This window comes from Cnephaeus nilssonii, assembly GCF_951640355.1.
Source record: "Cnephaeus nilssonii genome assembly, chromosome: 4".
NCBI lineage: Eukaryota > Metazoa > Chordata > Mammalia > Chiroptera > Vespertilionidae > Cnephaeus > Cnephaeus nilssonii.
This window is the reverse complement of record NC_137075.1, coordinates 65,574,484-65,598,954: the sequence shown is the minus strand read 5'-3', so window position 1 is coordinate 65,598,954 and position 24,471 is coordinate 65,574,484. Positions and strand designations below refer to the sequence as shown.

Here is a 24,471-nt window from a genome sequence, read left to right as displayed (position 1 = left end):
TTAGTAAAAGGCCTCTGTGACAGATGTGGTCAGTGCATCACCCATATCCCCTTGGTATTCACTCTTCACACTAACCCCCAGAGATGCTCTGCTGTGGGCTTCTTTCTGGCCAGAGGAGCAACGGGAAGGTCAGGCTAGAAGCACCTGAGAATTAATGCCCTTGGGGGCACTCCTCAACCAGTAACGGGTAGGGAGTTGGTAGGTAAATACCCCAGCTTCCTTCCCCTGAGAACAGGGGGGACAACTCTGAGTGTATTCCAGAGGTGCTCGGTCACCCATAACAGTAACCTGCTCAATAGCACACCCTACATTGGCTGCCTGTATTTCCCTGTCTCACTTTCCCATTCCCCTCCTAGTGCTTTCTAGGGTCACTTCCTAAATAAAGGACTTGTCCTTGAATCCTTGTCTCAGGTCTGCTTTTTGGGGGAAATCCAACCTAGAACAGCATTCCCCCCCTCCCCCCTCAGAGCAGATGAAGTCCCATGCCTTGGAGAACAGAGCGCCGGCTAGAAGTCAGCACCCTCTCAGCATCTCAACCACTGCCTGTGGGAATCCTGCTCCCTTGCCTCAGCCCTCCTGCAAATCACGACATGCTCCCATGTCACAGGCAAAGGGGGGTGGGGGTGGGGAGGAAGAGAGAACAATTTTTGTTGGATTGACCCTGGGAAAGCCATGATGAATGATCCTTGCCTTATCTGCCTGCAGGGTCCAGTGAGGCCGGGGATATGAAAATACTTTGAAAAGTGCAGGGGAGAATGGAGAACAGTGAGGTATTAGACCCAAGGTGGCATTGTTACTTCAGGGTTGAAAAAACAGCAGATGAAGAGTAAATGAAAGAATGAGTGAGAGACCACCTAGAAGGTTCACTTCCTAGTTGCTGAGCATCTGTGTTGGTTCCATATTTCCTTGCTTTCCCCATTAACCATGATTTATGCAGGAATCATGGTGAATGGGGAAACCCACCTTATGCTGAAAAGCCAAAGTCCTGGCATTTGGGGTTTTCTAGTAACTTCCTGTGAGACACTGAACATGGATATAATAACCACTTTAAAATCCTTGCCTGCTAATCCAACAACTGGGTCATCTCAAAGTTGGTCTCCATTGATTGCCTTTTCTCTTATGTAGGTAATATTTTTCTAGTTTCTTTATACGGCCAGTAATTTTTCATTGTATGCTGAGTCTTATGAACAGCAGAGACAGGAGAGACTGAATTCTGTTATGTTCCTTTAGAGCAGGGGTGGGGAACCTTTTTTCTGCCAAGGGCCATTTGGATATTTATAACAGTATTCACAGGCCATGCAAAATTGTCAACTTGAAAATTATGTTGCTGTGAAAACAGCAGGGCCAGACCAAATGGACGCCCCGCGGGCCGGGCGTTTCCCACCCCTGCTCTAGGGAGTATCAGTTTATTGTTGCTTGCTTGCTTGCTTTGTTTTATCAGCCAGCTAACTTGGCTAAGCTCCATTTCCAAACTGAGAGTTCACTAGTTTTAGCCTTACCTGGGCTGCTTGTAACCTGCCCTCCACACACACAGTTTCAGGGGACAGAAGTTTGGGCAGATTTTTACCAAGAATATGGGCTTCCTCTTTGTGGCTCTTGTCTTTCTGGAGTTTCCCTTTTCCCTTTCTAGTTGCTGAGTCCACCCTGTATTTGTCCTGTGGTTCTTCAAGCCAGTAAGGCTTCGTGTCTTCTGTCTAAATTTTAGCCACCTGGAGTTTTTATTGCTGACTGCCATCTGTCCTTGGACTAACCTTGCCCAGGGTCATTCCCTTCTTCCAAGTGTCTACTCCCCTCTAGTATCCACCTTTGTTCTCTCTCTAGTGCCTTCAGGTAGTTGTTTTTTCTACTTTCCCCAGACTGTATAACTGTTTGCAGGAGGGTTGGTCTAACAGGAACTACTCAGCCATTACCCCATCCCCTTCCTCTAGCCCTTGGCTATGAAATGAGGAGGTGGGACCCAGTGCCTCCTCCCAACTCCCCCAGTTGTGCCAAGTTAGCTGCTTGTGGACCTGGTCAAGGCAGAGGCAGAAATAGAAGTCCTATTCCCTCCCTGAGCCGGTCAGGCTCTGAATCAGCCAAGTCTGCTCTGAGGCGTGGCTTTGCTGGGTGCTTGGAGGCCAGGGCTGCCGTTCATCACCGCTGGGGAAGGGTGAGTGAGTGGCTGCTTATTAAAATAGGATGCATTCCTGGAACATGAATTTTTTTTTGCTAAATTATTGAGTCGCCTTGCAGCCTTCCTGATGACCCAGAGTGTGACGCTGACAGCGGCACCATCAGTCTGTCTGTGTGTGGAGTGCCTTGTTTGAATGAACGCAGCATCCTCCTCCTGACAGCAGCCTGGCCCCCGCCCTTCCCTCTCCTGCTTCTCACCCAGCACTGGGAGCAAGCAGGCATGGGCAAGCCAGCGGCAGTGGGAGCATCTCTCCTGAGAGGCTGTAGTGATGTCAAGACCACCTCTCCGCTGGAGGGTTTGGGGAGAGCCCTGTTTGGAGGGAGGAACGGACTGGTGACCTCTGAGTCAACCCCAGTTGCTCTTTACCTGAGAGGCTTACACCACCCCCGGAATTGCCGGGAGCTGCCTCCCTGTGCCGGGAACGTAGCTTCACTTTGAGATCAGCTTACTTTCCATTAGGGGTTTTTGACAAAGTAGAATGACCTTAGTTTACGACATTCCCAAATATCACAGATTTCCCCAGAGTCCCACGCTGTCATTTGTCATAAAGCGAGGGCTTTAAGGACTGGGAGCCTGTGTGGTAGGACTCCCTTCCCAAGTTGGCCTGACCCTCCGTGGAAAGCAGACTGTCGGCATCTGCGATGACCAGCCCCTCTCTCTGCCCCCTGAGGAGGGGTCCACAGGGCATGCACCCCCGGTGCTGGGGGGCAGTGAGAGAGCTCTGGCTTCAAGGCCTGAGGACCTGGGGTTGAGTCCTAGTTACGTGACATGACCTTGGGGACTTGCTTTCTCTTTCTGGTCCTTCATGGCCCCTTCAGATCTCCTCCATTATGACCCTATGTGTGAGGAAGGAGCTTTGCCTCTTAATATCCCATTGACTCTCTCCTGAGGACTCAGTTCTCACACCATCCATTGCCCTTTTCTGACTCTTTCACTATGGCCATCCCATAAACCCAGAAAGCCACCCTGTGGGAACTGGCACAGGGCAGTAGGTTAAGCTAGTAGCTTTGAAATTAGACTGACTTGGGTTTGAATCCTGGCTCTAAAACTGTTTAGCTCTATGACCTTGAGCAAGTCAACTTCTCTGAATCTCGGTCTTCTCATCCATAAAACAAAGTGAGTAAGAATAAAAACCCTAAAAGAGAAATGAAATAAAGGGCATAATGAAGCTACCTGCCTCAAGGAGGGAATGGAAGGAGATTCTGCCTATAAATCTCTCTGGCACAGGGCGATGTCTCAACGCCCATGTCAGCAGAAGGACTGAACCCAGGTCTCTGATTCCCAGTCCAGAATGCCCTTTGCTCTCCGGGCCTATGGCTCCCCTTCCGTGTGTAGCTTTGTTCTCTGCAGAGCCACGCTTGGTTCTGGGCCTTCCCAGGGATGGCATGCAAAGCCCTTCCCAGGAGGTGTTCATTTTGGTGTGAGGGAGATTAATTCACCTCTGGGTCTGAGTCAGACTCAGAGGGTCCTTTTGATGACTGTGCTTCAGTTTTCCAAGTGAGCGGACCAATTTCCAGGGGGCCATAAGCAGTCTGCTTGTTGGGGTGTTGGCAGTAGGCATAGAAACTCTCAGAATCCCAGTCCCATCCAAGTCACCCTCTGGGCGCCCCCAACACAGGGTCTTGAAGTTTTAAGGAAACGTCCCCAGTTACCCTCCACAATGTCACTCAGACAGCATCTCCTGCAGCCCTTCTAAGTATCACTCTGAAGAGAGTGGGAGAAAGTCAGTAGGTGTAACAAACACCGTATCATTCTGTATTACCATGGCCCAAACCCCGCCATCGATTGTTCTTTATTGTGTTCCTTCATATTTGAAGCCACCATGCATTTTAAAGTGATTATTGAATGGCATCCTCAATAGAGCTCAACACAAATATCATTCTAACAGGAGTGATTGATTTTCAATATTTTCAAGTGGCTTTCTCCCCTGTGCCTTAGGATCAGCTATAAGACGGCGTATCGGCGTGGCCTCCGGACCATGTACCGACGGAGGTCCCAGTGCTGCCCCGGCTACTACGAGAATGGAGACTTCTGCATACGTATGTAGGGGCTGCCTCTGCTCTGGCCTCGGTGGAGGTGGGAGGGAAGTGGGGGCCGGTACTGAGGGGAAGAGAGATAGAGCTGTCTTTTGGGCCTGGGGACGCAGGTCTCAGCTGACCTCAGAACTCCAAAGTCCCTGCCTGCTGCCAGCTTGGAGGGAACAATGGGTCTAATGCAAGTGCATTAGCACAGAATTGTCTACCAGATCAACCTCCTAAGAGGGTTGATAGAAGCGAGTCAGGTGTAGGCTCTGAAGGGGTCAGGAGAGAAATGGACATTTCTGGAGTGGGCGCTCTGGGGAGCAGTGGGGAAGGAGTGCTGAGTGCTTGGCACAGAGCTGAGGCCATAGTAGGTGCTCAAGAAGGCTTTGTTGGATGGAAGGGAAGCTGAGTGGATAAATGAATGGAGAGAGAGATGGATGATGGGTAGATGATGGTTGGATGGATGGGTGGGAGGAAGGAAGGCAGGCTTGATTGTTGGATGACAAAATCATGGTACCTCGAAGGAGGATGGCAAGAGTAAGACATCACAAGGGACCTATGCCAGGAAGTGGGAAGGTTTCCAAAAAGAATTGGAATACACCAAAGAAAATGTTGGTTCATGAAAGACACTCGTTCCCTCTTTCCCTTTTTGTCTGCAGTGGCTCAGTAAACTGAAGCCTTAGTCCCCAGGGGGACCAGGGCTGAGTTGCTGGCAGCTGCAGGCCCTCTGAGTGGGGGGCAGTGTGGTACAGTGGGAGACACCCAGGAGTAAGAAGAGCCTGCAGGTCAGGGTTTTGGCCTCAGCTTCCCAGGCACGTGGCTTTGGGCAAGTCACTGACCCTCTCTGGGAGGATGGTTTAGGGCCCTGCTAGAGTCTAATGGACTCTCGCCACTCACCTCTGACCAGTGGGATGGGACCAGTGTGGGGCTTTCCAGTGGGCATTAGATTTCCTCAACGGCAGGACACTGTCAGAGAAGCTTGGAGCCCCCATGTAATTACTGAGGGGAGACCGCCCACACAGCTTCTGCGTCTGCATTTGGAGGCAGATTTGAAGAGTGATTTTCCTTGTTAGTATTCTCCTTGCCATCTGGGTGGGTAGAGCGAGCTAGCACCCGAGAGAGAATTTGGGCAGAGTGGGCGTGTTGATGTTGGGAATGAAACGACAATTTTCCCCTACTGTTGTTACATCTCCCCTAATGCTGGAGAAACTCGATTCTAATTGCATTAAAGGAATGAATGAAAAATGCTCCAGCAAATGGGGTCAATACTGATGGTTTTGCAGGAAAAACACAAAGAAACGTACCCAACGCAAACTCACAAAGCAGTACAGAGGACTGGGCTGGGCCAAGGCCTTGGTCAGTGCTTCACCTGGGATGGGGTTACCATGGGGACCCAGGTGTAGAAGTGAGGTCAGAATCAAGACTTTACGGCTGCCGCTCTGTTTGCCTGGAGTGGAGCAAGAGTCAGGCTGGCGGTGGGACACGGGAGCCATGAAGATGGAGCAGGATGGATGTGAGCAGCCCTTCTGAGCTCAGGGCGCAGTGATGGACTCAGGGAAATTATAAATGGAGTTCGGATGTCAGCACAGGGCCCCAGGAACGGATGAGCACCTTCCCCTTTTAATTTCCATTAGTGGATGCTGGTCAAGTTCTTGGAAAATGAAGAGCAGGGCAAGAGCGCCTAGTGTCTTGATTGCGCAGGCTCCGTCTTGCTGACTGGGAAGGCAGCTCATGACCTGCCGCCTGCTCCTTATGTAACTGCCAGGCACTGCCTGCCGAGCTGGTGGCCACGGGCCTGTCTTCCCAGGAAGCCACACTCCTCAGGACGGGAGGCTTTTCCTGAGAGGGAGCAGGAGGGTTTCGGCTGTGAGATGGGGCATTGTGGTGCGCTGAGGCTGCGAGTGGTGATAGAGAGGGGCAAGAGGCACACAGGCCTGGGTTGAATCTCAGCTCTGCCACTCCCGACTTCTTCCTCTTTACCCTCATCACCATCCTCTGCAGAGTCCCAGCCCCACATCAGGCACCATTCTGATCACTTTGCATCCATCAACACGTCAGCTCCACTCAACAGCCTATGAGGTAGGGACCCTTCTTACTTCCAATTTACAGATCGGGAAACTGAGTCACAGAGCAATTCAGTAACTTGGCCAAGATCACCACTTTCTAGCTGTTTGATTTTGGTCCATATACTCAAATGCGCTGTAACTGAGCTGGAAAGCAGTAAAAGTGGAATTTGAACCCAGGCTATCTACTAGTAGCTCCAGAGTCTGCTCTGAACCACTTGGAATAGGCAAGACATCACCTCTCTGAACCTCAGTTTCCACTTGTGTAAAATGGGGATAGTGATACCTAAATCATCAGGCACAGGATAGGGGCTTAATTAATGTCAGCTTCCTCCTCTGCAGCTTTGGGTCTTAACATTTTTTTAGTCTTGGCTCTTATTTTAGTTTCTCAGAGATCCATGGACTCTCTCCCTGGGGAAATACATACTACATATGTAAAGCTACACATGCACACGGCCCTTTGCACACCATTTCAGGGGTTTGTGGATCCTTTGAAACGCTTACAGGGTCTTTGGATCGATGGTCAGAAGTTTGGGCCATATGCTCGTGTTTATCCATTCAACTTACACTTGTTGCAAATGCAGGGGTTATGCACGCATATGAGAGGTGGATGCTGCCTGGAGGAGCTTGCAGCCTAGTGGAAGGAAAAGGTCTGGTACAAAAATATGTGCAACCGAGTGTTGTAGCTGCTTTGACAGGCATCTTTATAAAGTAGGGCAGGAAAAGAGGGGAGGCTGTCTTTTGGCCACACCCGCTCACCAAGTGTTATTGAGAAATCAGCTACAGGGAAGAGTGAAGGGGGCTGCCTGGGAAGGATGTTGCAGCCCAGTAGTTCTTACACGCCTGCTGTGGCCACCCACAGTGCTGTGCTGCCGGACAGAAATGTCAGAAACAGCTCCTGCCCTCGTGGATCCTACAGTCTTGTGGGAAGGCAAGTCTAATGTACACGAAGTCATTAGAGAACAGCCGGAGAGGAATGTGAGAACGGCTAGACAGGCCAGACAAACTCCGGCAGGAGAGAATGCTGTGACCTGTGATCCCTCGCGGGGCTTCATGGGGTTTGAGTTGGATGGAAGGGCATTGTTGGAGTGAATGGGAGAGGGAACCCCATCAGCAAAGATGCGGAGTGGGCCTGAGCAGGGTGGGCAGATCTGGGCTGGGAGAAGGGGAGGTGAGGCTGGCAGGGTGAGGCAGTTATTAATGCCCTAGGGCCGCTCTTACCAAGCACCACAGCCTGGTGGCTTAACCAGCAGGAGTTCTTTGTCTCACAGCTCTGGAGGCTAGAAGCCTGAGGTCCAGGTGTCAGCAGGTGGGCTCCTTCTGAGGGTTGTGACAGATCTGTTCCAGGCCTCTCTCTGGCTTCTGGTAGTTCGTTAGCCTGTGGCAACATAACCATTCTCCCCCTGGAGTCCTCCCCCTGTGGGTGTCAGTCCCCCAACTCCCCCCTTTTATAAGGACACAGTCATATTGGATTAGGGCTCAGCCTAATGACCTCATTTTAACTTGATTATCTATCTCTGAGACCTATCTCCAAATAAGGTCTCATTCTGTGGTTCTGGGGTTAGCTAGGAATTCCACATGTGAATTTGAGGAGGACCCAATTCAACCCATAATGGGTGGGTGTCAATCCCCAAAGGCTTTGTCACCTGTGTGTGAGAGAATGGAGTCGGAGGGTTGGAGAACGAGTGAGTGGGAGAAATGGTAGTGAGAGGGTGAAGGATCTGCAGGACGTTGGTGCTGGATGAGAAGCTTGTAGACCTGGGAGCATTCAGGAGCCAAAACCCTGCAGCCCTGCCCTTCCACTCCCCCTCCCACCTTCCAGAGGCCAGAGGACCTCCAAGTTCACCAGAACCTGGTGAGAACTCATCCAGTGTTGAGAGTCCTCAGGGCCCTGCACGGGGACATTGACCTTCCTCCAAAGCCACCTTCCTGGAGCCTTGTTTCTCGGCACATGGTAGAAGGACACTGGCCTGGGAGTGAAAGGCTTGGCTGACTGCCAGTAACTTGCTGTGCAATCTTGGGCAAGTCCCTTTGCCTCTCTGGTCCCACTGGGTATAGGATGGATTATCTCTGTGTATGGAAGGAGAAAGATGAAACAATGAATGAGTGTCCTGGAAAGCAGGTACAGATGCAGTGACATTATTTTTCTATTTGTACCATTTCCTCTGGCCCAGAACTGCTATCCTCGGCAGCCTTTCTATAACCATCCACAACCAGAGCTGCCCACACCTGACCATTATCCACAGATAAGCTGAGTCTTGTTCCTCCTTGGTTGCCTAGGCATCAGATGTTTCTTGAGGATCACTGGGCACAAACACATTTCCTTCTTTCTTTCTCCTTGTGAAATAGGGCAGTGGGCATCTTTACCTCTGTAGATAGAACTCATTTTAAGTCATGGGGTGGGGGTTTGAGGAATTTTGTGATGCTCTGTACTTTGAAAAGATTAGCCTGGATGGGATGGGTTATGCTGCAGTAACAAACAACACCCCAAAGCCAGTGGCTTAAAACAATAAAGTTTTCTTGTTCATATTACATGTCCATTGTGGGCTAGCCAAGCCTGCTCCTTGTCACCTTCACCCTAGGACCCAGGCTGATGGAGCAGCAACCCTGCAATGTTGCTTGTTGCCATGGCAGAGAGAAGAGCACTGTGGCAGGTGTTGAAGGCAGAGGGCCAGAGTAATTAGTGAGCGGTAGTAACACTTACCACAGGTTCCACACAGATGCCGCAGTAATCACAAATTACAATCCATTCCATTGTCTTACTGAGCACCTGGTAACCTAATAGCAGAATCACCGGGAAGACTTGTTACAACACAGACTCTTGGGCCCCAGCCTCAGAGTCTCAATTCAGAAGGTTTGGGTGGGGCTGGAGAATTTGCATTTCTAACTAGGTCCCAGGTGATGCTCCTGTGTCTGGACTGGGAACCACACTTGGAAAACCACTAGTCTTCCTTACTCAAAAGGCTGGTTGCTGCGCTGGCCAAGTAAATTGCAAAGAGCGCAGCAGGCTGCTTAACAGGTGCATCCCCTTTACCAAAGACTTCTTCTGATGGGCAACAGGGAGCAAGCAGGTCTCCGAATAGCCAGCAAGGAGGAGAACGTACCGGCCCAGTCCTCCTGTCTCCTATTCCCCTTGGTCAGAGTCTCCCCCATGGGGAGGTAACTCCCCCGAAGTTCCAGGTGGTGTCCTCTGGCCCTTTCAGTGGCTGCTTGGAATGCCAGCACATGCCTCCTGCAGTGTAGTTTTCATCCAAACCCAGAAGAGGAGGGTTAGCCAGAAGCTCCAGGTACATGGCTGATAGGCCAGGCTGGGCTGTGGGCTGGGGGGATGGGGGTGCTCAGCATACTTGGGCACCTAGTCAGGTTGGCTGGGAGGAGGACTGCTCTGGCCCAGTGGGATCAGTCTGCACTGGGTGGCCGAGGGGGAGCAGCAGCTGAAGACCTGGGGGACTGGCTGCACTGGGCGAACCTGAGGGTGGGTAAGATTTAACCCCATTAAATGCCTCCCACCATTTTGGGGGTTAGGTAGCCCTGTTTTATTATTGTGGTTGTTTTATGCAGTCGATTTACTTAAATCCAACTCCTATGCTTACTGATTTCTTTGCTCCTCATCTATTCTTGCATCTCACTTCTCAGTTTGGCTTCATTCTTGAAAAGTCTCTTTCAAGAAGTTCTTTCCGGGAGAGTCTGCAAGCGACCAACTCTCTTATGCTTTACTTGTCTGGAAATGCCTTTATTTTGCCCTGCTCTTGAATGGTGGTTGAGCTGCCTTTGAAATTCTAGCTTTTCAGTCATTTTCCTTCAGCAGTTTGAAGATGTTTCTCTGTTGTCTGGACTTTGTCGTTGAAGTGCTTTTCAGTTTCCCTCGGATATGTCCACATGTGGAGTTATTTTTATTCATAGTGTTTGCTCCTCAGAGGTATACGTCTTCCTGAAGTCCTTTACACTTCTGGAAATTTCTCAGCCATCTCTCTTCAGATATCTCCTTTCCTCCACCCTCTCAGTTCTCTCCTATTGGAGCTCTAAAATGGACTCTTACTTCATCCTCTCTTTCTCCTGGGCTCTCATTTTTCATCTCTTTATCTCGCCGTGTTGCATCTTGGACATCTTCCTCGGATCCATTATTCAAACCCTTTAGCTCTGCTAATTAACCTGTCTGTTGAGGTTTTAATTTCAGTGATATGTTTTGTTTCTAGGAGTTCTATTGGTTCTTTATCAGATCTGCATGCTGTTTCTGTAGCGTCCTATTCTTTCATTATGAAGTTTAATCCTTTGATTGCTTTAATTATTTTAAACATATTTCTTTTATGGTCTCTTTCAGATAGTTCTGTCTTGAGCTATATAGTTCTATTAGTTCAAGTTCCTAGAGTATCAATTTTCCGTTTTATGGGGACTGCTGATTCTCCTTTACTGTGGATTGTGTCCTCATGTAGATTGTAATTTTTTTCTTTTGCTGTGAACTCTAGTCCTTTCCCCTGCCCCCACGCCCTGGGTTGAGCAGGAGCCCTACACACACACACACACACACACACACACACACACACACACACGTTTTGCATTTTCTTATTAGGCACACTGATGGTTTTCACTGGCTCCTTGTTAGTCTTTGCTTTCCTAACTTGGTATGGGAGCCTATGCTGTGTGTGATGAAGGCTTAGGGTCTTTTTCCTTTAAAAGGTTTTTAAAAATGGAATTCACATAACATAATAGTAACCATTTTGAAGTGTACACGACCTCTATCCAGCTTTAAAACTTTCATCACCCCTAAAGAAGGCCCATACCCATTAAGCACTCACCTCCCATCCCCCATTCCTTGTTCTTTGTTTCTTATGGGAGACTTTGTTTCCTCATCCAGAATCCCTTGCTTTTTCCCGAGGCTGGTGGGCAGCAATTTTAAGTCTCCTCTACATGGATCTGGCAACTTCCAGGCCCATTCTGCCCCTATATGGGGGCCAGGAGCAGAGGCCAGCCAGGTCTGATGTTGCCTGGGCCACTTTCCTTCAGCATCTGACCTTCTGTAACTCCTAGGAACCCACTTAGGGACTTACCGTTCTCTCATTAAAACTCAGCTATATGTTTTTTGTTTTTTTAAAATATATTTTATTGTTTTTTTACAGAGAGAAAGGGAGAGGGATAGAGAGTTAGAAACATCAGTGAGAGAGAAACATTGATCAGCTGCCTCCTGCACACACCCTACTGGGGATGTGCCCTCAACCAAGAAGGTACATGCCCTTGACCGGAATCGAACCTGGGACCTTTCAGTCCGCAGGCCAACGCTCTGTCCACTGAGCCAAACCGGTTTTGGCAAAACTCAGCTATATGTTTTAAAAAATATTTGTATTATATTTTGGGGGCATTTTTGTACTTTCTGCCATGTCATTGGAACGGCCCCGGTTTTATAGTGAGTGGGAGAGTGGGGGGCTTTATAACCGGATCCTGTGACATCGAATTCAGTGCTTTCTTGGACTGAGCACTAACTTCCAACAACGATGATAAAACAATAGTGTAACATCTGGCGGTTTACCCAGCAGTTTCCCATACAGTATGCCACTTGCTCTTCACAGACTAGGGAAGTGGTACTGTATTACTGACCTTGGACAGCAGGGAATGCAGAAGCAGGTGAGGCTAAGTGACTTGTCCACATGGATAGACAGAGCTCAGGCACTGAGACCAGAGCAGTGTCCCCTCCTGCACTTTGCCCTCCTACAGTGGGTTTTCTTTCAGCAGGAGGGACCTGTGGCCAGAAGGGAGAAGTGGGGTCAGACAAGGGGGCAGATGAGAGGTTTGTAGGGAGAGGAAGGAACTGAAGACAAACTGGTTTGATTTCAAAATGTTGCAAAGGTGGGTCCCTATAGGTGCCCAGATCAAGGTAGCAATTAGGGGATTGCTGTGTGCGTGTGTGCGTGTGTGTGTGTGTGTGTGTGTGTGTGTATGCGCGCGCGCGTGCAGAGCTATGGGTTTGGCTTAGGAGGCTCCCCAGGGAATCCTGCCTGCTGCCCTCCCCAGAAACAGTGCTGATGCTGTCCCTTGGGTCACCAGCACCTGGTGCTGAGCTTTGCTGCCTAGGACAACATCCATTCTTCTAGCTGACCATCCATTCATCAACTGCTGAGTTCTGGGATGGACATGAATAAACAGTACCTGGGCTGGAGGGGAAAATGTGTGTGTGTGTTTTTTTAACTTTTGAAAAATAAGCAGTCACAGTATGGTAAGTACACTTTAAATAAGCAGGCAAAGAAACAGAGGGTGTCCCCAGGGTGGGGGTGGGGAAGGAATGGCTGCCTAACTTCCCTGACAGGTCCTCGCTGAGTGACCCAAGTTAGTCCAGCCCCCACGATGTGGTCCCCGGCTTGTGGGCTTAGAACAGTGATGTAGGATGTCCAGAGTGGCTGGGCTCCAGCTGACTCACACGGACCAAACTCATAAAATACGGATGCTTGACCCTGACGCCAACGAATTCATTTATCATGAGAAACACAACTATCAAAGGTTTGCTCTTGTCCACTGGTTAGTGCTTCTCAGGCTTCAGGAAATAATGAGTGAATCATGGTCCAGGTTCCCCCAAGGCCCAGGGGGTTCTCTGGACATCCCTTCTGTTAGCACCTACTTCAGATTCCCTGTTTCCTCCAGAGCACCACGTGTTTGGGACCCACGTGGCAGTGGGTTGTGTGCTCTGCACCCATAGCCTCTGGGCCGCTCTGTCAGCCTGTCCCACTGGTGGTGATGCTCCTCGCCTGTCCAGCTCTCCCTCCCCAAAGTGAGTTCCTGAAGCAGGGGAGCCATGTTCTTCCCAGGGCCAAGCACAGGGCCTGGCACCTAGAGCTGAATAATTATTGCTCGAGTGAGTGAGAGAATGAATGAATGAAAGAGACTAATAACCAAATACTGAGAGGTCTCTTAGGAGAAGCCACTAACTCTGTCTGGGGAATTGCAGGGCAGGCGGGCCAAAGAAGTCTCCTTGAAGGAGGTTAGTTTTGAGCTGAGTCTGAATGGTGAGTAGAAACTTGTGAGGAGGACAAGAGAGGAGCAGTGGCTAAGACAGCGCCAGTGTAAAGTCTCCCCCTTCCCCGTGTGACCCTGAGCACGGTATTTCACCTCCCACTCCCTCGGTGTCCTCATCTGTAAAATCAAGCAGGGCTGTATTGAGCACCTATCCCTTTGGGCTGTCTTGAGTTACCACAGAGGAAGCGTCTGGTACAGGGCCTGGCACATAGTAAGGGATCGGTAACTGTTAGCCACGGCTGTTGGTGTTATTTTTGTGGGGGAACAGCGTGAGCACAGAGAGGTGGGAAAGAGCAGGCAGCATCGGGCGCTGTGGAGCACAGGAAGGACGGGGAGAAAGTGGTGGGGAGAAGGGGCTGGCCCCGCAGCACCACACCAAGGAGCCTGGACCACCTCGTGAGGTCATAAAGGTTTCAGCAGCCAGTGACATGCTCACGGTGGTGTCTGGGCTCCGTTGCTTGGGGGGCAGCAGCATGGGGGACTGAGAAGGGCTGAAGGACAAGTTAGGAGGTGTGTGCAGGATGGGGGAGCCGGGACGTTTGTGCTCAGGCACCTTGTCCCGGGAAGAAGAGGAGATTGAGGTCTAGCTGGCTGCGTTTGCTGGCCCGGCCCTAAATTCCAGGGTAGGCCTTTCCCCGCAGCCGCAGAGGTGCCAGCAGGGTCCCGGGTGCTGACGCAGCTGGGGAAGAATCTAGGCGCTGCTCCTTAATTACCCGCTGCAGCTGTAATTAAATCCCTGCTCTCTGGACCGGGCGGCCTCCGAGGAGAAGCCTTTATGAGTGTCAGAGCAGTCGGGCATTATGTAAGTCCCCTTGCTGGGTGTCCTGGGCCAGGGAAAGCCTGCGAAGGAGCGACCCGTCCCGGCCTGACTCCCCATGTCTTTATGGAAACTTCCCCAAGGCTTTCTATCTTCGGAATTCCCGCAACACCGATGTAACGCCTCCTCTGCTTTCTGGTCCTTGTTGCCTGTGTGCTGCTCCTCTGACGTCCTCACTGTGCTGCAAGCCCCACATGGCCTGGCCCAGCTAACTCCGTGACCCAGCTCCTCCCAGCCTTCCTCTCCCTGCTGGCTCCGGGCTCTTTCCGCATATGCCTGACATTCCCACCGCCGCACACAGGAAGCCCCGTGTGCTGGTCCCTCTGCCTGAATGCTCTTCCCCCAGATATCCATGTGGCTCACTCCCTTATTTCACTCAGTCTCTTCGAAATAGTCCCCTCCCTAACAGCGTTGTTTACCCCCTTATTCTGTTGGTTTTTTTTTAAATTAGTATTATCACTGCCTGACATAGAAATATAGAATATACTAGAGGCCCAGTGCATAATTGAATCATGCACGTGTAGGGTCCCCTACACGCTTTCGCTTTTCGCGGTGGAGCTGGATGCCTGTCCTCTGGTGCCGGAGCAGACAGGCACCCAGCTCCCACACTTTTGATGGTCCACGGCCGCTGAGGGGGGCTACCCTGCTGTTGAGAGGCGCAGGGGGCGGGACTCCCACCCCCTGCGCCTCTCAATGGCCGCTGAGGGGGGCTGCCGTGGACACCTGGCTACCCTGCCGTTGAGAGGCGCAGCTGGGTGTCCACGGCAGGCCCCCTCAGCGGCCGCGGATCTGTGCCTCTCAATGGCCGGATAGGCCACCCCGAGTCCCGCCCCCCAGCCTCCCGCCGCCCAATCGTGGGCATAGCGGAGTGATGGTAATTTACATGTTACTCTATTATTAGATAGGATGTGTGGGGGGGGGAGGGGGGAGGGGGGGCGCAGTTATTTTCTGTTTAAATTCCTCAACTGAAATATATGTTTGATAGGAACAAGGGACTTTGATTTATTCTAGCTGACATTCCTACTCCTAGAACAGTGTCTGGCAGGTAGTAGGTGTTCCATAAATGACGAATGAATGAATGAGTGAATGAACAAATGAACTGTAAGCTCCTAAGGCCAGGGGCACTCTTTTAAAGCATATCATATGCTCTCCAGTGGCTTCCAATGTGCCAGGCACAGATAGTGGCTCAAAAATACCGAGGTACCACCAGTCCATTCCAGTTCGGCCTTGTCCCCTCCCATATTTTTTGACACTTCCCTCCACGTGCCCCACTACTCACTCTAATGCTGTACCCTGGCTTCTTCATGCTGAGACTCAACCTTCTGCATCTCGCTTCCCCAGGGCCCCTCTTTAGTCTGTGAATACCCTCCCACCCAGGCTACTAAGTTCTCCATTCTCTCTCACCCTGCAACTTCCTACAGGCTCTCCCTGCTGCCTATACCCCTGATCTTGTTCTTCCCAATTTCTGCCTATGGCTCTTGGAGACTCCAGGAAAAGCTGCGTTGTCTCTGGGAAGCCCAGCCAATACCTGCCTCTCCCACTCCCAGGCCTGATCTCAGCCCCTCCACCCCCATCACCCTTACAGTGGTCAGCTTCTTATTCTCTCTCTCCCTAGACAGTGAGCCCCTGAGGGCCCAGGCTGCAGGACACCATCTAGCGCCCAACACAGAGCCCAACAGGACATATGCTTTGTGTAGCCTGGTTGACTAGAAGGAAATGTGGCTGGCTTTTCCTGGGTGCTCAAAGGACACCCAAAGGAGTGGTCTCTGAGTAGGCCCTGAGACCCAAGAGTGGAAGGTGGCCTGCCTCTTAGAAGACCCTCACCCCCCCTATCCCCCGCTTGGGTTCCCAGAGTCCCTCCCAGAGTTCTGGTGTCTGCACCCCATGTCACATGGGAGTGAAGAGTCTGGGGACGCTGCTTTGGGGCTCTGCAGGGACTGAGACCACTATTCCAGGTCCGGGAGGCCAGCTCTCTGTTGGAGCTGAGCCTGGCTGAGCCCCATGCAATGCCTCCTGGTTTGTCGAGCTCCTTATTTCCTCCTGGCTCCTGGCCTTTGTAGCAGAGAGGTTTCAAAAAGTGGCTATTAATGGGGTTTTGCAGATGATGGACACTCCGGTTGCCAAGTCTGCTCTAATGCTTGCTCTTTGACTAAGGGAAGCTGAGTGGCTTCAGTGAGGATGAAAATGATGACTCAGAGCCTCCCAATGGCCACTTCAGTGTCCTTATCTTTGAAGAGCTCTGATCAGCTGCCCATCAAGGGGCTGGGACTGGTTGGGGGAGCTGGATACCCCCATGCTACACTGGCCAGGCATTGGCTAAGATTCATGGAGGGCCTGAGAGCCAGGCCCCCCTCACCTTGTTACAGGTACACATCCCACTGTCCCCACCTTGTCTATACCTGGGGTACAAATGAAAATACTTAACACGGAAAGTAGGGCACTCCTGCCGGTAGGTTAGAACAGAATAGGACCCTGGAGGCCTCTTGTGGAGCTAGGGGTTAACCCTGTAGGTGCTGGGAGAGGGGCAACCACTTACCAACCAAAACAGAAGCATTTTAATATTTTAACATTTAATAGTACCCTTCTCCGAAGTCTAAGTCTTGGCCTGAACTGGAGCACCTGGGTCTCATTTGACCGGAGATGTGTCTGGACCTCTGAGGAAGGGCTGTCTCAGCTTGAGCACCTGGCTCTGTGTGTGTGTGTGTGTGTGTGTGTGTGCGCGCGCGCGTGCGCTCGCGCACGTGTGATTGTGAGTTTGCACGTGTGGATGCTGCTCCCAACCCATGAGATGGGTGTTTGTGTGGCATGTTGTGCCAGACAACGTGCAGGTCAAAAGCATAAACCCTTGAGCCAGACTCTTGTCTACTGCCTGCGTGACTGTGGGCAAATTACTTAGCTTCTCTGTGCCTCAGTTTACCCAACTGGGAAATGGGGGTAGCAATCATACTATCCTTGTGGGGTTGTTGGGAGGATTAAATAAGTGAGTGTAAACCAAGCACATGGCAAGTGCTATGGTTATTATTATATATGCACAGGTATACTCATGACTGTGAGGTTTTGCTCTGTGTGAAGAGTGGACCTCTTATGTGTGTGTGCACATGTGTGTTCTCTGTATGTATACTTGCTGTATGTGTGTGTTGCATGTCTGCCCATGGAAAGGGCCGCCATAACCCGCGTACCAAGTGTATATCTTCATGCTGTGGGCTTAGAGATGGTGTTTATGTCTCCCTCGTTTCTCCTGAGTCACCTTCCCTATCATCCTTTCCCACTTCACTTTCTTCTCCTTTTCAAGCAGCAAGTGCTCCCAAATTGTCACCACGGGAGCCAGATCACACCTTTGCTCAGGATAGGGTGGGGAGGGGGAGCCTATTATGTCATAGGTCTCATTCCCCTGATGGAGGCAGACCTGGAACTAAGGGCAAAAGCCAGGAGCCTCCTCCTGCCCCTGGCCAGACCAAGAACCGCCCCTCGGACACTTCTACCCTGGGCTGAGCCTGATAGGAAGGAAAGGGAAAGTCCCACAGCTGTGAGCCAGAGGCGCCCCAACTTAAAGGCAGCCCCCATCCCTTTGGTGTGGCCAGGCAGGGGGACCAAGGCCGTGGCCCCTCTTTATCCACAAGGTTCTATCCACCAAACAAACTGCAGAGGCCTGATAGTAAATCAGCAGTGAGTGCGATTTAGAGGACTCTGTTTGCTCAGCTAAGCTATTGGCAAGGTAAACGCATAAGCTGCAGAAAATCTCTTTAAACAGCTGGAGGGCTCAAACGTCCTTCAGTCCTCCATAAAGGATTCTCAAAATTATATGGACTAGATTAGTATCTCTATTACATAAAACCATTTCATTGCCTGCTCAGGGCTTTGGGAATGAAGTCACCGGGGCAGCCCTTTTGTTGCCCAGCCTGCCAGCACATGGTAATTGAAGATTTCCCTTTAAAAGTGTGTCAGGTGGAAAGAGCTCCTAATTTACTAAGTGGAGGGGCCTTTGTTAGGGAGACGGATGCTTTGTCCCGCCTGTCCCTTTTAATCTTGTTTCCGCACAGTGGACGTACATAAAGCACTGCCAGCCGATTTGATTCTGGGGAGGCAAGAAGGGCAGGGGGACTGAGCAGGACCCGCGTTCCCTCTTCCTCCTCGCCTTGCCTTTCCCTTCCCTCTTCTGGGCTCCTATCTGTATCCATGGGGCAGCGTGAGCCCCGGGACAAACTCTGTGGCTTCGTGACGGCAGCTGCCCTGGTCTCTTTCTAATCAGAGCACACCCTCCTCCTCGTTAATTGCCTCTCTGCATGGAAACACCAGAGGCAACATCCAGATTGGGGGCTGCCTTGTCTGTGGGTTGCCGGGTTTGGATCTAGCTGAGGTCTTTAGCCCCAAAGTCCATCGCCATCTGGTGCCTGATGGGACGGTTTTGGTTGGAGAGGCTCCACGTTCCGGGGGGCATGAAGCAGCATTTGTTGTCTGAGAGCCCTCCCCCACGCTGGCTTCCGGCTCTGAGGAGGAGGCCACTGAAGCCTGGGTGCGAGGACTCGGGTTAATCCTCTAGCGGGGCGTCACCCTCTTGGTGCTGTCAGATGTGAGCCCGGGCTTGGCTTTCAGAGGAGGCGTTCTCTCACCCTCCGCCGTCATCTTGCTGTGCGACCAGGTGCGTCTGGGCCGGAGCTTCCTCCTCGGCAGTGTCAGAAGCTCTGAACTTGCGTGAAAACGGAGTTCCAGGGACTATGGTGCAGGGGTGGTTCCCATTTTGAAGCCAATGGACAAAGTCAAGATGAGTTTAAAATGAAAACGTGCAATTGCAGTTCTTCCTGAGATGAATCAGAGGGAGAATCACGTAGAGGCAGTGTGGTCGGTAAAGAATCATGGAGCAGTCACAGGGGTCTTTGGACGTCCTGTTTGGTTTGCTTTAAGGTGGTGGATGAGAGGTTCCCAAGGGCAGGACCTCCTCTTCCTGGCCTGTGTCCCTAGAGGGGCTGGCACATGTCTTCACAGGTTCTCCAGGGACCTGACTGCTTGCCAGGGTGGGGACAGGGCAGAGGAGCTGCCAGTGACCACAGACAGGGTAGAGGAGCTTAGACACATGCAGCCCATCTGGAGCACATCCTAGATCACGGCCTCCTTTGGAGGACTCCACCCCACAGAGAGGGACTGTGGGAGGGACTCCCATTTTGGGTGTCAGGTCTTCACATATGTCATCTCATTTTATCCTCAAGATGACTTTCCAGATTCCTCTCTTTCCACCTGGAAAACTGAGACTCATGGGAGTTAGATGCTTTGCCCAAGGGCCCACAGCTCGTACGTGTTGGAGCCAGGTTTCCAATGCCCGGATGTGGGGGAAGTCAGGACTGAGGAGTCATAGGAACCTTCTGTTTTAAAGAATGGGTCCCCTCCTGGGCTGTGGACCTCCCTGTCCTCAGTGCTAGGGATCTGTGCAGTGGAGCGTCCGGCTCGGGCTGAGGGCAGGAGCCTGGCTGCAGCCCTGCTTTGACTAGCTGAGCGACTCACACGCCTCTTGCAGTTCCTCTTTCCTTGTCTGTAAGGAGTACCAGCCCTGGCCCACAAGACAGCATTAAGGGGCTTTGTAATCACCACCCTTGCCAACCCCCACCGAGCCCATGGGGCAGAAGAAATAACAATATTATTCTCCTCCCAGCCCCCCATCTTTAACCTCATCATAGATAACACTTATATAGCACAACCCGTATGTTAGACCTCATTTCTGTATTAACTCATTCAATCCTCACAACAACCCAGTGAAGTAGGTACTTCTACATTCTCGTTTTATAGGTGAGGAAATGGAGGCACAGAAAGGTTACCTAACTCGCTCAAGGTCACACAGCAATGCAGTGATACAGCTGGAAGTCGAACCCAGGCATGTGGTGTCAGTTCCACGCTCATGACCATTCTGGTATAGCTGGCGCCTGCAGGCTCAGCTGCTACCAGGCCACCTTTGGAAGATTCTGGGCCTGATCTCTCTGGAAGTTGAGGGTAGGTAGAATTTAGCTGATAGGGTATTGGCTGTAGTTGCCTATCAGACCATTGCAGTGTGTGGTCACCCCCACCCTCCACCTGGCCATTTGTCCTGCTCAGTTTCTATTCTAGTTCCCATTTCCTGTTGGGATGAAGCCTGGCCTGCTATTTATCCTCTCTGTACCTCACTTTTCTCATCTGTGTAATGGGGATAATAAGAGTACCTTCCACTTAGGCTTGTGAGGATTAAGTGAGTAAATTCATGTGACAAGCCTAGAACAGGGCCTGGCACACACTAAGTGCTTAATAGGCTTCGGCTCTTGTTATCCATTATGGCAGGATAATACAGAGAGGGCTTCCCTTCTAGGTCAAGGGCAAAAGGAATGGAAGGAGACAAGGGTTGGGAGGAGGGGCACACAGACCCCCCTCCCCTGACTTCCAAAAAAATGTTTGAAAATGTCAGAAAGAAATGGCAAATAAATATTAATGGGCTCAGAGTATGTGTCATGGGAATGGGGTGGAGCCATCGAGTACACCGGAGGCCAGCTTTGTAAATGGTAGGCGCTAGTCACAGCTCGGCTTGCTCCGGGAGGGTGCACAGACTGCAACATTTCCACTTGGAGAGCTGAGAACGTGGATGCTGCATCATCGAGGCCCTGGGTGTCCCAGAGGGAAACGGTGACTCAGAACCGGAGAGAGGGGTCTCCAAAGAGGTGTGGGGACCCCGCCCGCCAGTGACAGGAAGTGTCTCTGCCCTCTGGTGCTCATTATTCCCCACTGAGGAGGCCGGAGCATTCCCAAATCCCAAGCTCGTCTTAAAGGTCTTTGTTCATAACTTTACAACTCAAACGGTGAAAAGTGTAAGATTTATCTCTCTCCATCTGTGCTGACATGGGCCTCCGTCAAAGGTCACTTCCAGCATAGAATTCTGGGGCATGTCTGGGTGGGGTGAGGACCTGCCCTGCCTTGAGTGGGGAAATGGGGAGCTGACTTGTGGGCAGTCTCTCTCTGTCTGTGATGGCAGACACTCCCCTTGAGTAGAAGGCAAAGCCCCCTGTATTTCCCTTGAAGGAGCTTTCAAACACGGCCCTGACATGTGTACAAACCACGCATGGAGCAGCGCGGCCGCCTCCGCTGGAGGTCTTAATTACCTGCTAAGAACAGGAGACAGTTCTCAGGCCTGGGAAGCTGCCTGTGAAAGTGGTTCATTTCCCAGGGCAGGGTGCAGAGCGAGGGGAGCCATATGGCCCAGCAGTGGAACAGCTGTCTCTGGAGAAGGAACAATTCGGGAGCTTCCACCATCTGGGTGAGTTATGAGACTTGCAATTTTCATGCATATGTTGCAGGAACCCACCAACTTAGCCGTCAAGGGGTGGGTGACAGAGAGAGATGGACTGTCCCTGTGTTCTGTGCTCTGGCCCACTGCACGGCCATTCATCCCAGGAACCCTGACTCAGCAGCCACTTCCTTGCCGGGCTGCCTGGCCAGGACCTGCCTCTGAGGTCATGTGGGCCGATGCCCCGTCAGCTCCCCAGGAATCCTACCTCATCCCAGGCCGGTGGGCTTTCCACCGCCTCCGGAAATATACACATCATTCCTTTAACTGTGGCCGCTGCTTGCCTCTTTGGCAGGGCTGGGCAAATCTAGTTGAAGAGTGCTTAGTGGTTTGGGGCTGTTATATTTTCCCTGCTCTATGATCCGTGTTAGGTTAAAATGGCCAGAGCTGCTTTTCTTTCCCACAGAAGATAACTCAACCTGGACAGGCTCTCTCTGGGAGAATTAAAGGTGATGAGGGACTTCTGGTTGGCTGGAATCCCTGGATCCTCCCCGCAGGGCGGCCCTCCCCTGCCCCCAGCTCTCCAGCGGGTTGGGATGATGAATGGATTCAAGTGTATTCTCATTCCCAGTGAGAGCTCTTTGCCTCTGCATGTGCTGCAGACCCCAGCGAGCAGGAGAATGACGCAGGGCCAGTGTGCCAGCACCACGGTGGGTGCTCCCCTGCCATCTTCTGGCAGCATTTCGGGGGGATGGAGGGTGTTATTCCCAGTTGATGATGACGCAGAAGCACATGGAGGTCACGTAACTCGCCAGAGGTCCTCAAGCTAGGAACCGGAAGAGAGGACTTAAACTTAGGTCTCTCTGAACCCAAAGCCAAGGCTCTTGCCTAGAAACTGTGTAGACCTGGACGGAGGCGGGTCGGCCCACATGCTGTGAGCTGAGGGTGTGCTTTTAGGAAATCGGTGTCATGGAAATTGCTGTCTTAGGGCCTCCTCATAGCCCTCTCACCGATAAGCCAGGAATTTTCACGTTCGAGAGATTCTCCTGGGGGATCTCCTGGTCTGAGAAGGTTCCTGGGAAACTGTAGCGCTGCGACCTGAGGAGGTAGCGTGTTAGTCTCCGTGCTCCCAGGATGGAGAAAGGTGGTACTGGAGACAGGGAGGGAGATGTGGCCAGAAGATAGCAGTGCCCTCTCCCCTTCAAAACTTGACCTGGAGCCAGCTCTGCCCCCCAACTTGACCACCTGTACCTCTTGTTAGGAGGACATCCCACCGTGAGTCTCTATAATTGAGACCTAACAGTTGATCCCAGTGAGTTGGCCTTAGGTTGATTGCCCCAAGACAGGGGTCCTCAAACTTTTTTAAACAGGGGGCCAGTTCACTGTCCCTCAGACCGTTGGAGGGGAGTCGGAGAGTGCGGCGCACATTCCACACATGCGCACTGCGGACCCGGGACGAATCGGCTGCTAAGCGGGACAGGCAGCGGCGGCAAAAACACCCGGCGGGCCGGATAAATGTCCTCGGCGGGCCGCATGTGGTCCGCGGGCCGTAGTTTGAGGACCCCTGCCCCAGGACATCCCAGCTGGGAGGGAGAATGGCATGTGGCCCCCTCACTCCCTAGCTTGTGGGGGACCCAGCCTTTATGCCCCCTCCCTTCCCAGCCAGAAGCCCCGGATAGGCCCTGAGTGCCTGCGGTTTTACCTGCTGTGTTCTGTGTTGTCATTGTCACCTGTTCTTCCTCTTCTGACCCACTTGGTGGAGTTGCCCTGAAGGCCCACCAGGCAAGGTTTGGTCTCAATGGTTCCATGGGGCTAACAGGCAGTTAGAAGGGTTTCTTGACTATTTCAGAGTCTGCCAGGAGGGACTTTGGGGAAGTCAACATTGTCTCTCCCGAAAGGAGCTGGGGCCTTGCCCAGTTATCTACAGCAGCAGAGGGCTGATCCCGGCCTTAGGTTATCCGGCCCAGAGACAGCGAGGCTTGCCCTGGGAGTGGGCAAGCAGATCCAAGCCCATTGGGCCTTTGGTGCTGGTGCTGATGTGGCCAAGGCCACTGATCAGTGAAGCCGAAGCTGGAAATGAGAACGTCATTCCTGCCTGGCTTTGCCCTCTCCCACTTTCTTCTCCTTCATGAATTTCCCTTTTCCTTGGGTAGAGGCCAGTCTCCTCTTGTTATGCCCACTGAGAGGGGAGGACCGGAGGTGACAATTACATCAAATGACCTTCAGAGGCAGCTGGCACCCAGTTCCTTCAATGGCCACCTCCCTCTTCTCCTTTGTCTCTGGGTCCAGCTGAAGCCTCCTTCCAGTTGCACCCTCGTTCTCCCCACATGAAGGCTCCTACGTGCCGGGGAGGTAGGGACACCTGGGAGATGACCCTCAGGGGGGTAACCGCTCCAGCACCCTGAGCCAGACCTTTGGATGTATGAGTGAGATTGCTCAGAGATGGTACAAGGTGGGGAAGATGCACCAAGGGGAAAGTGGGTATCGGGGAACCCACACTTAGGGGTGGAGGTTCAAGTTTATGATCTGCAGCAAAGTCATATCGGGAGAGCAAGGGTCAAAATGAAAGGCAGTAGCTGAGGCTTGGAACTAGGTTGTGAGAGCCTCTGTTCCAGAACCGCTGGCCTCATGTCCATGGAGGGTTGTCAAGGGGAGGGGACTGTGAATCTGAAGACGTGGGGTGGATCCTGATCCTCCTCTACATCCAGATCAGGGAATCACATGTCTCAGGGCAGGTGGGACCCTGCAGGCCCCTGACCCTGGGCACACTTCTGGGAATACTAATCTGTACCTACGCCTCTGGGCCCTCATTTACACTGTTGATGTTTGTGAACATGTAAATAGAGCTGCAGGGAGCTGTGGGACATGCAGGCCCTACTGCTATCACCGCCACAGAGATGGTTGTTCGCGCTCAGATTGATTACCTTGGTTGACGGGGAACTCACTCTTTCATAAGGGAGCCCAGGTGGGTTTGGACTGCTCTCAGTGGAACAAAGATACGCCATAATAGGTCTTTCTTTTCCACATAACAATGTTTTAGACATTTAAGAAACTGTCTCCCCTTTCCTCGTTCCCTTTTCCTATTTTCTTTTCCAGGCAAAAATATCATTTGTTAATTTAGCAACTGATTTTCAAGTACCTCTTACGTGCCAAGCTCT

General features: G+C 51.8%; 1 protein-coding gene across 2 annotated transcripts in view; it reads left to right on the top strand.

Annotated features, from left to right (window-relative positions):
- The window catches only part of MEGF11 (multiple EGF like domains 11), a gene marked incomplete at its 5' end in the record, with an annotated part of 356,031 nt that overhangs the window by 116,439 nt on the left and 215,121 nt on the right, over nt 1-24,471 (top strand). Inside the window, one exon of one of the 2 annotated variants that reach the window (XM_079769267.1) lies at nt 4,112-4,212. The exons of the other annotated variant lie outside the window; for it this stretch is intronic. Within the exon in view, the coding sequence (XP_079625393.1) occupies nt 4,112-4,212 (101 nt within the window). The remainder of the gene's footprint in view (nt 1-4,111; nt 4,213-24,471) is intronic. 2 annotated transcript variants of the gene reach the window in all.